Genomic DNA, 13676 nt, shown 5'->3' on the forward strand with positions numbered 1-13676 from the left:
AATACTTAAACCTAACTAACCTAAGGACATCACACAACACCCAGCGATCACGAGGCAGAGAACATCCGTGACCCCGCCGGGAATCGAATCCGGGAACCCGGGTGTGGCAAGCGAGAACGCTACCGCACGACCACGAAATGCTGGCCTTTTTGTATCATTAGGTCTGTTGTACACGCTGTCCACATGTCAGCAGCAATTTCAAAAATGCTTCTCCCAGTGGAGACTAAAAATATTCCTTAAGACGTGAAAAAGCTAGGTACTCCTTCTGATTTTTAGCTTTATTCCGAGGCAGCATGTTGCTTACCTGTCTATTCAACGTTTCATACTGCGCCACAGGTGGGCTGCGGCGCGAATCAACCTGTCTCAGAAAAAAAAAAACCACGCGATAGGTGGTGATAGTGTCAACCTCTGGAAGAAGACTATGTGCACGAAGAAGCAGGTGTAGCAGAATATGAAGATACCCGAATGTAAAATAAGATGGAAGCCGTTTAGTCATACAGTTTTACTGTGTTTTACGTCGCAAACGTATTAATCTTTTTCAAAGATTCTTGTGTACGTTACATAAAGACCAGAGCACGCTTTCCAAAAGTGTGCTGTGACTTGTCACCTTAACACGAATCTTGAGTGGTTCAACCAAATTTTAATAACCTAAATCTATACACCTCGATCCACCATAGCATTTTGTGTACCACTGTTACATCCCTCTTTTTCTGTCCCAACCCCGAATGGTTCGTAAGGAAGAATGACTGCTGTTACGCCTGCGTCTCATCTCGAATTTTACGTTACAGTACTTTTCGTGAGATATACGCTGGAGGAAGTAAGACAGTCACTGAATCTCCCATGAGCTTACCGTCTCTGTGCTTTAAAAGCAATCCACACCGTCATGCAAAAGACATTTTTGCAGCTTCTGCCACTGGTATCAAATGGCTCTGAACACTATGGGACTTAACATCTTAGGTCACCAGTCCCCTAGAATTTGGAACTACTTAAACCTAATTAACCTAAGGACATCACACACATCCATGCCCCAGGCAGGATTCGAACCTGCGACAGTAGCAGTCCCGCGGTTCCGGACTGCAGCGCCTAGAACCGCACGACCCCACTAGTATCGGTTGAGCCTTCTCGCTTATCGTATGAACATGTTACAAAATGCGCCGCTCCTGTTTGGATCTTCTCTACTTTCTTTATCAATCCCGTCTCGTATGGATTCCATATTGACGAGCAACAGTCAAGTATTCCTCGAACGAGGGTCTTGTAAGCGACCTCCTTTGTAGATGGACTACATTTTATGAGAATTTTTACAGTGAATCTCAGTTTGGCATATGCCTAACTTGGGATTAGTTTTATTTGATAGTTTTGCATTACGTCGCCGTGTATGTCTATTTTTAGATATTTAATTGATGTGATTACTTCCAGTGATTGTTCCGTAACCGTGTAATCGTGTTTTCCTACTACGACGGCGTACTGGAAAGGAATGCCTCAAAATTTTTTACGTGAAAGCTCCTAAAGATTTTAAAATAAAACAAACGTTATTAATATACTACGTCTTTATTCTTCCTGTCTAGATATTTACTTCTCAAAGTAGTCACCCTGGCGACGAACATATTTATGCCAACGAGAGACCAATTCGGCGGCATCATCACAGTAGAAATTTTGACTTTATTGATGGAGCCACGCCGGCCGCTGTGGCCGAGCGGTTCTAGGCGCTTCAGTCTGGAGCCGCGCTACCGCTACGGTCGCAGGTTCGAATCCTGCCTCGGGCTTGGATGTGTGTGATGTCCTTAGGTTAGTTAGGTTTAAGTAGTTCTAAGTTCTAGGGGACTGATGACCGTAGCTGTTAAGTCCCATAATGCTCAGAGACATTTGAACCAAACAATCAGGAAGCAAACACCTGCAACAATCATCGGAATAGTCCAGGCCGGAGAAGTGAGCGTCATGGCCTGGACAATTGCATCTATGATGTGTGGTCACGAAGCTCCCTGAATGTAATCCGAATCGACCACCTCGAGCGGGGTGTGACACCACATATCCCCAACCGAGAACTCTAGTGTAGCTATGGAGTGAGCATGCGTACACAGCCCCGTCGGTGCGTTCCAAAACCTCGTTGACTCCATGCCTCGCCGATCGTTCCATCGAATTCGTTCCTCGGTCCTGTCGTTCATCTTGGTGAACCATTCCTTTGCACCCGTTCGTTCGCGAACTACCCATCTGTAATGCGCAAGCCTCGACCCCATTCCTCCTCGGCTGTTGCCACCTCACGGTCCTTCTGGCAGTATCTTTCTCGTTCCCTCCCATCCTCTGCCTCTTTGTTTGTGAGCTCGGCTTCCTCAAGTGCCTTCATCACGATGCAGCGGCAAATATGTCCTCTTCTTCTCCATGTTTCTCGCCAGATGTTTGTCATGCGGATAGTTTGCCTTTACGATAGCTCGCCTTTAAGACAGCTCTAGATCTGCCACTTACGGATGAAAACCAAAACTGTACTCGATGTACGAAGGATACAGTGAAAGTCGTTCGTAACCGATTGTTAATACGCTGACGAGGAAAAAAAATCATAAACTAATAAGGAGTTGTGCGACATAAACGGAAGTTGGTAGGAGTGTTTCTAAGTTTCAGAAATTAGTCTCTTCATATTTCGCTCCACTCGCACGCATAAGACAGGAGCTAGTAGTACGACTATGAGAATGCGAATCAGGTTTGCTTTAAGTACGCAGGCCGGGGTGGCCGAGCGGTTCTAGGCGCTACAGTCAGTAACCGCGCGACCGCTACGGTCGCAGGTTGGAATCGTGCCTCGGGCATGGATGTGTGTGATGTCCTTAGATTAGTTAGGTTTAGGTAGTCCTACGTTCTAGGGGACTGATGACCTCATCAGTTAAGTCGCATAGTGCTCAGAGCCATTTTTGAACTCCATTCCTCCAAGTCTCGTACGTATCCGCGCTGCAAACGGTTGTTATTCAGGCTTTTGGCAAGTTGCCACATTAATGGACTGGGCAGTGTAGTTACGTTACATACCGCATCGTTACACGCTACAATTCGGAGCCCTATACATCTACATCTACATCCTTACTTTGCAAGCCACCTGACGGTGTGTGGCGGAGAGTACCTTGAGTACTGCAGAGGGCTGCAGATATGCAGGCAAGGTGAAAAAAGATGCAGATTTCATTTGCGATTATTTAAGAGTTTTCGCATAAAAATTCGGGGGTTGACTTTCCAGCACGCTCTGGTACTTCCCGTTGTCGTAAATGACGAGCCTGCACGCTCTTACCTTATAGGTCTCGTCGACGACCTCCGAGGGCTGCCTGGAAAGGAAGTCGTACTCGGGCTCTAGGGCGTTGTCGCCGAGCAGCAGCGCCGGCTCGTCGTCGCTGGAGGAGCTGGAGAACACCTCGACCACGGAGGACAGCAGCTGCGGGGGCGGCCGCGACGCGGGCGAGAAGACGACGCTGGAGGCGCCGCCGCGCACCTCTACCACGCTCGAGGGCGCCGATTTGGGCCTCGGCACAGGGCTGGCGCTCGGCGCGGGGCCGCGGACCTCCACCTTGCTCACCGGCGCCTGCCACACACACACAAGCACACGTGCCCGCTCATTCCGAGAGCTTCCTGCAGTCAACGAAATGTGGCATTTACAAACTGGAGTATGCCATCTACACCGCCTATTAGTATCACTTCGTACGTGTACACACTATCGGCGGGTGTGTAAACTATTAGAGTCGCAATTGTCTGTTACAAGTATGATGGCCACCAGAGTCCTTTCGTGTTGTTTATATTTCGAGCCTTCATCAGGCCTGGTAGGGTGAAGGGGCGTGAAGAGCGTCACATGTTGGGCGAGCGCAGTGAAGGACATGGAGATGTCACGTAATCGTTTGAGGCAGCATTATCAGCACGTAACACAGTGTGGAAGCCTCATTGTGGGTCTCGTAGGGCTGGCTTATGAAATTTTCCAACATCCAGCTTTGTTCTTCATTCAGAAGTGACAGCGTTCGAGTATTGGGCTGTATGGAAATGTGTGGGCAGAAATACTAGCCGCCAAGGTTCCGTTCAACTACTACGAGGGAATATCGCCATATTATGCATCAAGTATACCGCAACCCTTACACATCGGTGCCAGCAATCGAGAAACATTCTGAGTTATGCCGCACCATTGGTCTGCGACTAGCATTCCCTCTAGGGAATTATCGTCCCACGTGAATGCTGCCGTTAACACCACAAAACAAACGGCTTTATTTTGGGTGATGTCTGACCGGGAAGCACGGATTGTCGATGAAAGGCATCCCGTTATGTTGAGCGACGAATCGTGGTTCTGGTCGACTCCGGTTGACCAATGCCGTCGAGTATGACGGTGAACTAGAAAGAGGTGCCGTGTCCCACTTTGCCAGTGTTATGGAGATTTACAGAAGAGTTCTTTGGGGTTATGATATGAGGTTCTTCGGGCCTCACTTCAGGTCAGGACTGGTAGGATTCAGGGAACTATGATGGCAGAACAGTATGCTGCAGACATCCGACGTCCATGTGTTACGTCTCAGCCGGCCGCAGTGGCCGAGCGGTTCTAGACGCTACAGTCTGGAACCGCGCGACCGCTATGGTCGCAGCTTCGATACCTGCCTAGGGCATGGATGTGTGTGATGTCCTTAGGTTAGGTAGGTTTAAGTAGTTCTAAGTTCTAGGGGACGGATGACCTCAGAAGTTAAGTCCCATACTGCTCAGAGCCATTTGTTACGACTCACGCGACCGTTCCTCCACACATGGCACGTGTCTCTATAAACTATATGTGTGATGGTGAGGTACTCCCGTAGTCAACAAGATCCCTATCGGTCCCCGACAGGACAAGTGACAAACTAGCTCGGGCATCAACCCCATCCTAGTATCAGTATCAGGGATATCTGGGACCAGTTACCACAATTAAGTGACTCTGTTTTGTAATTACAGAAATACAGAGCTTAATTCCCCGGTCCATTATATTTCAGTTCGTTTCCGTGTCCCTTTCTGGGTGCTTCACTTTTTTTTATCGTGTAGCGTATTTCATACTAACAGTTTTTTTCACCGATTTCTAGGTCGCGTCTGATGGTTTAAAGACAGTTAATCTGTTTCGGATTTAATAACGCATCGTCATAACCAGTATCATTTTGCGAAAGTAACAGAAGTTGACGTCTGTCGTTCATAGTGGTTATTTAAAGTAAGTCGGCTTGAAGAACAACGATGGGCTCTAGATGACGACTTGATGTGTTAGTTTCGTAACAACATGCTGGTTCTGATCACGAATCACTACAGTGGAAACAAATCAAGTATTGTGAATTTATCAAATGCGATGAAGAAAGTGGTGAATAAAAGTCTTACTGTGTGTCACAATCACATCTGAAAGGAAAATACGTCGGGTAAGATCTGCTTTCGGAAAACGCAAATAATTCTACAATTCCGTTATTATACGCCTCAAGCACTTTTACTTTCCAATTCCGCGGAGAACCTAGTCACTCGTTATAAAAGTCGACCTAATGTTCAATAACCTTCTATAGATACGTGAGTGCATAATACTTCAATTTTCGAATATCTTAATGATCAAGTTTTGACCTTTCCGTTCATCTTCAGTTCGCTTCCATCCGTGATATATGTTACAAATAGACACGATTAACTAATGAAAATGTGAATTCAATAAGGATCAAAAGAGGCACTTAACTGTATGCGGTGTGCCGTGAAACATCCAATAAATACTCAATAATATGTAAGTTATATCTACTTGCAAATAGGGAGAAAAATTACTCTTGTTCTTGTGTTCGAAAGTACTATACCACGCTATTGTTATCAACTGTCATGGAATCCGAATTTCTCTTAGCATGCTGGAGTGCAAAGTGGAAATGGACAAATTCTGTATTTCGTGTTCTGCAGCAGAGACAAAGATAAATAAATATTTTCGAAGCCATCTACAATGCCATCTTTTGTTATTATGTACTGTGAGTTGTTTTCAAGTGGCAGAATCTTGAGTTCATCATGGCACGGAATGTATTCTGTTAAGAAACTGCCAAACATGCACAAAAATGGCCCTTTCCTAGACAACAAAAAAAGGAACAAGAGGATTACTAGCACAATTAAAAGAACATGAACAAAGTACTGCATTTTAATAAATCATACAGGAATTAGTCTAACGTCAACTAGGTAGACCAAGCTGAATCTGATACAGGGTTACTAGAAGGGAATTTGGTGTTTGTTCCACCAATGTCTTAACCACGTAACCACTCTGTTCACTTATTTATCGGCATCTTACGCTGGCACGTTTTGTGCGTGAAAAACACCCATTACCGCCGAGGCCCAAATCCTGTCACCAAGTGTCTCTGTCATTTAGAGGTTTTAGAGGACTTTGTAATAAAGCAACGCCTGCTATAAAAATGGAGTGCTAGTCTTGTTCTTTTGATAGGATAACAAAATTTAAGTAACGTTTCACAATATAGGACTAACCACCGAACATTATCGCAGTTCACAATTCAACCATCCACAACGAAATTAGCAACCACAGTGGCACTATAATTTAGAGACACAGACATGGTGTCGCGCAGTATTATTTTTCCTTGGTGTAAATAATTGTTACAAAAAAATTGTGCTAGGAGAAGAGAAAGGGTTAAAGAGGGAATGATGAATGCAAGCAGGATTCGTGACACCTCCGTCCAGACGCTATTGATCTATATATTACACCTGCTCACCTAACAGAGCACCAGGTGGTAAGCGGACCTTAGGATGGCGGAACAAATTGGCGTGTACTTTGCATTTTACGAGATGAAGCAACACCTCTATCGACGGAAGCATCTCTTGCGGATGGCATGTGGTTGAGCAGATGGTCAGTCGGGTCACCAGGTTCGAGTTTGCGGCTTGACATTTAAGAGCGTCAAGGCCACCAGAAGAGGACTGCCGAATTTCACGTATGAGTTATTCTCTCGAGTCAAGGGTGTGGGGGCGGCATTAAAGGAAGTGTGCCATCTGGCAGCGCAACCTCTCAGCTTTGTCGCAGGATAAATAGTCTACAGCTTCTCGGGAACAGAAGACTAGAACTAGATCTGGATAACCTTGTACTAAGACTGCATTGGGTTTGGAAAAGGAGGTGAAGGTGGTCAGAGTTTAACAGCGCTTTGACAATAATGTCATTAAATGTGAATTTATTGAAATTAATCTATTATCGGACTGATTCAAATCCCTATATAACTTAACCTGAAAAATAATGTACGAAGTGCTTAACCCTTTATTTGTCACACACAGAATTGTTGCGATGAAGGAGCGTTAAGTAACTTAAATTAGAAGTATACGGTCATGTGAACCATTTTCCATACATTACTTCCAAATAAAGTGTGTTACCTGTAAGTATCATTGCCCATGGGTGCTACAATGAATGTACTACATAGTTGTCCGAGTAGCTGAAAAACGGTTGCATTTTGCACTATTGTAAGTGAAAAGTCTTTCCACAAATCACAGAACAATTTCACATTCTCAGCGTTTTACATTAGCCCGTTCCTGAGGTCAATGTTTACATCCTCACTTTTGCTCTATATTCTGGCCAGTGACCAAAACTGTCATATCGTATATCGTTCACCGGCTCACGTTCACATGTTTACTTGTTCTCTTGGCCTTTTTGTCTGTCGTGTACTCAAAGCCACGCTTCGTCTTCCCAGAAAATAATAGTCCATTTGCAGTGTCATAGGTAAGAACTCGCTAACACATCTCCATAACAACGCACCTTCAAGACTTTCTCTTGCCATTTATAAGCAAATTTCGTTGCACAATGAAAAACGGCGGACATAAAACATGTATGAAATTGCTTTACTTGTGACTGATGCTCACATAACGGTGCAACATGTCTGTTAAAGGTGCACACTATTCAGAAACTTTTCACTACAGAGTACAGAACATCGCAGTATATGAGATCTTAAATGTTGCTTGCAAGCACCATTACCTACCAAAGCACGAAACTTGAAACATGTCGCAGGAATCAGTATGCATTTTGAAGTTGTTTCACAGCAACCGTGCCAACCAAAGGGTTACAACATGTTCACTCTGCTTCACGAGACTGCTTCTTCTCCGTAAATGAAAATAATAAACTTAGAGGGAGAAAGTTTACTGTCGCATCAGTTGTAAGTTGATGCCTTATGTGCAGCTAGGGTTCTGCCTGATGACGTTCACTAGGTGTGGCGATAACACATAAAAAAGGCGTTTTTGGTTCTTGATTGCAGCAGGTGAATTAAATTACAGCTGCGCAGCAAGATTTTCGTCGAGAATATGACATTCCACCTCATACAGCGATGACGTCATAAACATTTTAGAGGTTTAGATGTAATTGAAATGTACCAATTGAAAAGGGAATACAAAACGCCAACTGGATTGGACGGAAGCTGGTTAATTAACAAGCGAGGTAGTTGCATCAGACGGACCCCTCCCTACCACACGAAACGGCAGTTTGCAGTTTCGATGTGGAAGTTACGTGTACATCCGAATGGAAATCCGTACTCTGAAAGCTACCTTACGGTGAGTGGCGGCGGGAATATGGTGTGTCACTGTCAATTCATCATTCCCTTCTCCAATCGTGAATGGTTTGGGGGAGGAACGACTGTTGATGACGCGCAATATGAGCTCAGACCGAATTTTACGTTCGTAGTCTTTTCTCGAGACGGACGTAAAAGGAGGGAATGTATTAACTGGCTCTTCTATGAACCTACGATCTCGGAATTTCAATAATAAATTATAAGGTGATGCAGGAAACCTCTGTTTCAGCGTCTGCCTCTGAAGGTGGCTGTGTATCTACAAGAAGCTTTCGCGATCACTAAATGGAAGTCAGAAGAAGCACGCTACTCTTCCTTGGATCTTCTGTATACTTTGTATCAGCCCTATATAATATGGACCCCAGACTGACAAGAAGTATTCAGTTATTAGTCGAAAGAGAGCTGTTAAGTTACCTCCCTCCTTTACGGGTGGACCACACTTCCTAAGAATTCTTCTAATAAATCTGAGTGTGAGAAGTGTCTTGTCTGGGATTAGCTGTAAGTGATCGTCTCACTTCAGTTCGCTCTGTACGAGCGATTCAAATTAACCATAAGTTTTTTACCTTCATTAATACATATTAGCAATAAATCTACAATACTTTCTTGTCTGTTGGACCATGCTAATCTCTTTAATGCAGTATTCACAGGTAAATTGAGCATAGCATGGAGGCCTGTAACAGGCTTTATTCCATCAAAGTCGGACCACAAAGCAAGGTACAGTAATTGACAGTTTTATGTTTGCTAATATAATAAATGCTAAATTAACATTGTAAGTATGTTTTCCCGAGTAACCCACTGAACTGATTCCGATGAAATTTGGTATGAAGGTATATTGAACCCTGAGGAAGAACATGAGCTGCTTTAGAAACCGTATAGTATAGGTTACTAATTGATTTGAAGAATATTACGTGAATCAGGGAAAAATACTTATTCTTCAAAAAAGCTATTTCCGATTTCAATATTTACCATATTTGTGAAAAGAATTTTTTCTGTTTAATATGTGCTATTTGAAATGATTCAAAGTAATGAATACAACGGTTTTACTTCAGAGTGTTTGATCCATACCTCCACACCATTTGTTGCATACTGTACGACTGCTTCAATAGCACGATGAAAAGGTGTGTGCTTCTGAACATGCCGACGCATCGTGCGCTGGGGCAGTGAGGCTCTCATAACAAGCTGCGTTTACCCCAACCAGCAGACATGTGAGGGTAGCTGATGTCGCTGCACGTACAGTAGCTAATTTAGTGACCATCACTCATCACAGCAAAACTGCTGGTGTGCGAGCAGAGCTGCAGGTAGTAGCTAGTGTATCTGATGTGAAAACGCAAATAATAACAATAATTCTGAAACGTAATGTAAATAGCTTCCCAAGTACAGTTATGTTACAAAAGGAATCAATCCGTTAATAAAACAGTAGCACACCGTCATCAGGCCACACGTGGCACACCAGGACCATCCGACCGCCGTATCGTCCTCAGCGCAGGATGCGTATAGGAGGGGCGTGTGGTCAGCACACCGCTCTCCCGGTCGTTATGATGGGTTTCTTTGACCGGAGCCGCTACTATTCGGTCGAGTAGCCCCTCAATTGGCATCACGAGGCTGAGTGCACCCCGCATGGCGGCCCGGATGGTTACCCATCCACGTGCTGGCCACGCCCGACAGCGCTTAACTTCGGTGATTTGACGGGAACCGGTGTACCCACTGCGGCAAGGCCGTTGCCTTTAAATAGGACAGGGCTGATAATGATTTTATGCTTCTAGTTAACCAGAGGCGAATCGTTTGCCTGCCGCTGTGCCATCTGAGAATGTGAACATGGAGGGCAGACGAACCTTGACGATGTGGACGACGCTGGAGGGCGGCCTGTTCTGGACGTGGACCTCGCTGGAGGCCGGCCCGGTCAGCACCTGCACCTTGCTGGAGGCGGCCGGCTTGCGCACTTCTACCACGCTGGAGAAGACGACAGTGGCCGGAGCGCCGACGCGCACCTCCACGTTGGATGCGGGCCGGGCCTTCTTGTCAGACGTGGGGTCGCTGGAGACAGTCTTGCTGGGCTTGATAGCCGCTGGCGGTGCTGCGCTGCTGGTGGTCGGCGGTCGAGTCTCGATCACAGTCGTCTTCGTGGTCGATTTCGGGCTCGGCGCAGCTCCTGCGGGTGAAACGTGAAACCCACATAAATCACTGCACGAGACTACTATAAAGTGTGTTCAGCGTTAGACGAGACTAAGAGTACACATAACGTCCTTTTTAATTACAAGCACGTTGTAACTGTACCTCATGAGTAAGACAAGAGCATTTCATTATAAATCATATTCATTAACTGCTTGTAATATGCGCACGAAAATCTGTATGAACGAGTTTCTTTTCAGTACCAGTTTTCTTACTGAATCACAGACATTAATGTACAGTTCGCAGTCATAAGTAACAGTATGAAACAAGTATATACATCCATTTAGTTTTCCAATGTGGGTAATGGTGAGACATACGGGTTTATTTATAAGGACCCCTGGTGTTTCAGAAGATGACTGCGCCAGTATTATCACACTTGCTGAAAACAGAAACACGTCCGTCGATAGCACATCTCTCCAACCTTTAACTTACTTTACAGGTCTTGAGTAGGGGCGACGTTTATGACACAGCAAACGTCGACACGTGCGTGAAGTTCATTCTTGCGAACTGTTCAGCACGGTGCTACAGCAGCCCATTTTACGGATCTGTTCATTGCGTTGCCTATATGAAGGCGCAGGATAGATGGATAACAATGAATCTCGGAGACAGCGCAACCTACATGAGCAGCCTAGAATTATAAGATATGTGAAAACTATTAGCAAGCTTCCGTTAACCTGCAGGACACTGACACGTACCTATAATGAGCAGCAAGTAAATACCCCTGCAGGCTTCTGTCTCACTTTATGGAATTGACGTTAAAATAGTGTGTACAGCGACAGTCGTATTTGAATAAGGATGCGAGTAGCATAAATGTTTGAACTATGTTACATCTGTCAATGAAAATAGTTGTTTCCTTCTCTGCGGTAAACTACGACCCAATCCTACAAAGGTACGTAATGCCGAACAATTTGTAGTATTGCTGCCACAGATCTGACAGCTGACTTCATTTGTTGTGAACGATATAAACTTCTAGAAACCCGTCTCAGTACTTCAGCACGTAACGTTTGTAAAGCCAACACGCAACATATCATACATCACAGCTGGATACGACAATGGTTGATTTTTCCGCGGCGGGATTCCACGTAACTCGTTCAAAATTTCATGGATCATAAAGCCCGAACCAGCAATTTACTGCGAGGTAATTCTACATCGGTCGTAGGAGGCGATTTTCCGACATCGTAAACCATCCTTTCCGGCCCCGCCGTCATTTCTCTCGAACACGATGACGACTATTAACCTGGGTAGCAAGCGCTCCAACTGGTGTGGTTACCAAAGTTTCCCAATCTCTGTGCCGCAGTACAGAATAACAAATTGGCCCTCGAGTCTTTCTTTTATACGGCAATTAAATTCTACTTTCCCGCGCGACGCCGAGGTTGCCGGATAAATTTAAAGCCGAGGTGAGTCTGGGTTAATGTAACTCGCGCAACCGTAAATCATTCAAGCCGAGTTCGGAGAAACGGCACAAGAGTCAGGGCGTTTCCATTCATATCTCATCTAATTGCGCAAATTATCTCGTAAAACGGAATATCTGGGCGGGAAGTGGTGGTAGAGTGGAATGAATAGCGTCGAGCATAAGGCACGGCTGCTCATACTGGCTAAATAGTATAGTATAGTGTTGTGTGTGTGTGTGTGTGTGTGTGTGTGTGTGTGTGTGTGTGTGTGTGTGTGTGTGTGTGTTTCTGTCTGAGTTTTCTATGAGAGCATCTTAGGCATATTTGAGATGCAATTAATGTTAGGGCAGAACACGATGAAGAGCAAACAACTAAGGACGCATTCCTAGTTCACTTTTCCTTACCGGGTACGAGAAATGAAGTTGCATTACATTAGTCGCATTCCATGGATCCCACAGAGACTGGTCTCTGAGATGTGGAAAGAAGCCAACGTTGAACATTAAATTTATTTACATGTGATGTAGTGAAACGACTTTGCATTACTGTGTGCTAATTCTAATTATATTGCGCAACATATAGTTCTTTCATTCAGAGCCTTTCCATATTACCCACATGAAAATGTGATCTGGGAGATTATTGAATGCATGCATGTCCCAGGGTTGGACACTTTTCTGTACAAATGAAGTCAATGTAGAGGGTTTTTGGTCCTGGTGTTGTATTCAAGCTGTTCAAAATTTTTTATAAACAGAAATATATTGCTAATGACAGAGATCACTCACAGATCTATGTATTATGAAATATTTGTCAAAATATTCCGTTGTTTTGAATAGATTTCTGCGGGATGTTTTGTGGTTAACATCAGGTATAACTGCAACAACACGGTTTTATATTCTGAAGATACATTCTCTATAAATTGAATTTTCCGAAAAAATATTTCCATAACTGATTAGTGTATGGAATAGGCAGAATAAAATAGGTTTATCTGAATTTCTACATCGCCTATAACAGTAATCACGCATAACTTAGCTGAACCAAGGCACTTCGTTAAATCCAATTGAGGTTGCAGTGTATTTGTTGTCCCAGAAACGGAAAAATTTATACTTTTTATCTTTTCTTAATTTTTTTTTCGAATATTTCATTAGTTGTCTCTTCAGTAACTACTCGTAGACTGATACTATTTTTTTATCCCTTTACTTGTATCATCTGCCAAAAGTATAGAATTTGCATTCTATGAAGTATTGTTACAGTCTAATAATGCTTTTGACTGATGTGGTCTTGTGTTCTTGAACTAACTGAATTTTCTTTTGGTGGAAACATTCCTTAGGTTCATGGCATGCTACTGCGAGCAGACGCATGCAGAATTATACTAAAGAATAGAGACAGAATGGGCTGTACGGAAGAGGCATGTATTCTGAAATGTACAGCGATACATTCTAAAAAAAAGACAGGAAGATTTATAAATACAAATGATCAGCGAACCTGTTTCAGCAATGATGAAACTTGACATCACTTTAACACAGATCTTCAGGAGTGAGGAACGGGTTGTGACTTTGCTATGGCATATTGCAGAGCAATATTGTTTAATTTTTCTGAAGCTGTTTCGTGG

At 44.1% G+C, this 13676-nt stretch overlaps 1 protein-coding gene across 4 annotated transcripts in view; it reads right to left on the reverse strand.

Moving 5' to 3' along the window:
• The window catches only part of LOC126281458 (proline-rich protein 36), a 795503-nt gene that overhangs the window by 168066 nt on the left and 613761 nt on the right, over positions 1-13676 (reverse strand). For all 4 annotated transcript variants that reach the window (XM_049980446.1, XM_049980443.1, XM_049980444.1 and 1 more), the window contains 2 exons: positions 10343-10659; positions 3263-3550 (listed from right to left, as the gene is read on the reverse strand). In XM_049980446.1, coding sequence (XP_049836403.1) covers positions 3263-3550; positions 10343-10659 — 605 coding nt within the window. The remainder of the gene's footprint in view (positions 1-3262; positions 3551-10342; positions 10660-13676) is intronic.

The sequence above is a fragment of the Schistocerca gregaria genome, chromosome 7 (assembly GCF_023897955.1).
Source record: "Schistocerca gregaria isolate iqSchGreg1 chromosome 7, iqSchGreg1.2, whole genome shotgun sequence".
Taxonomy (NCBI): domain Eukaryota; kingdom Metazoa; phylum Arthropoda; class Insecta; order Orthoptera; family Acrididae; genus Schistocerca; species Schistocerca gregaria.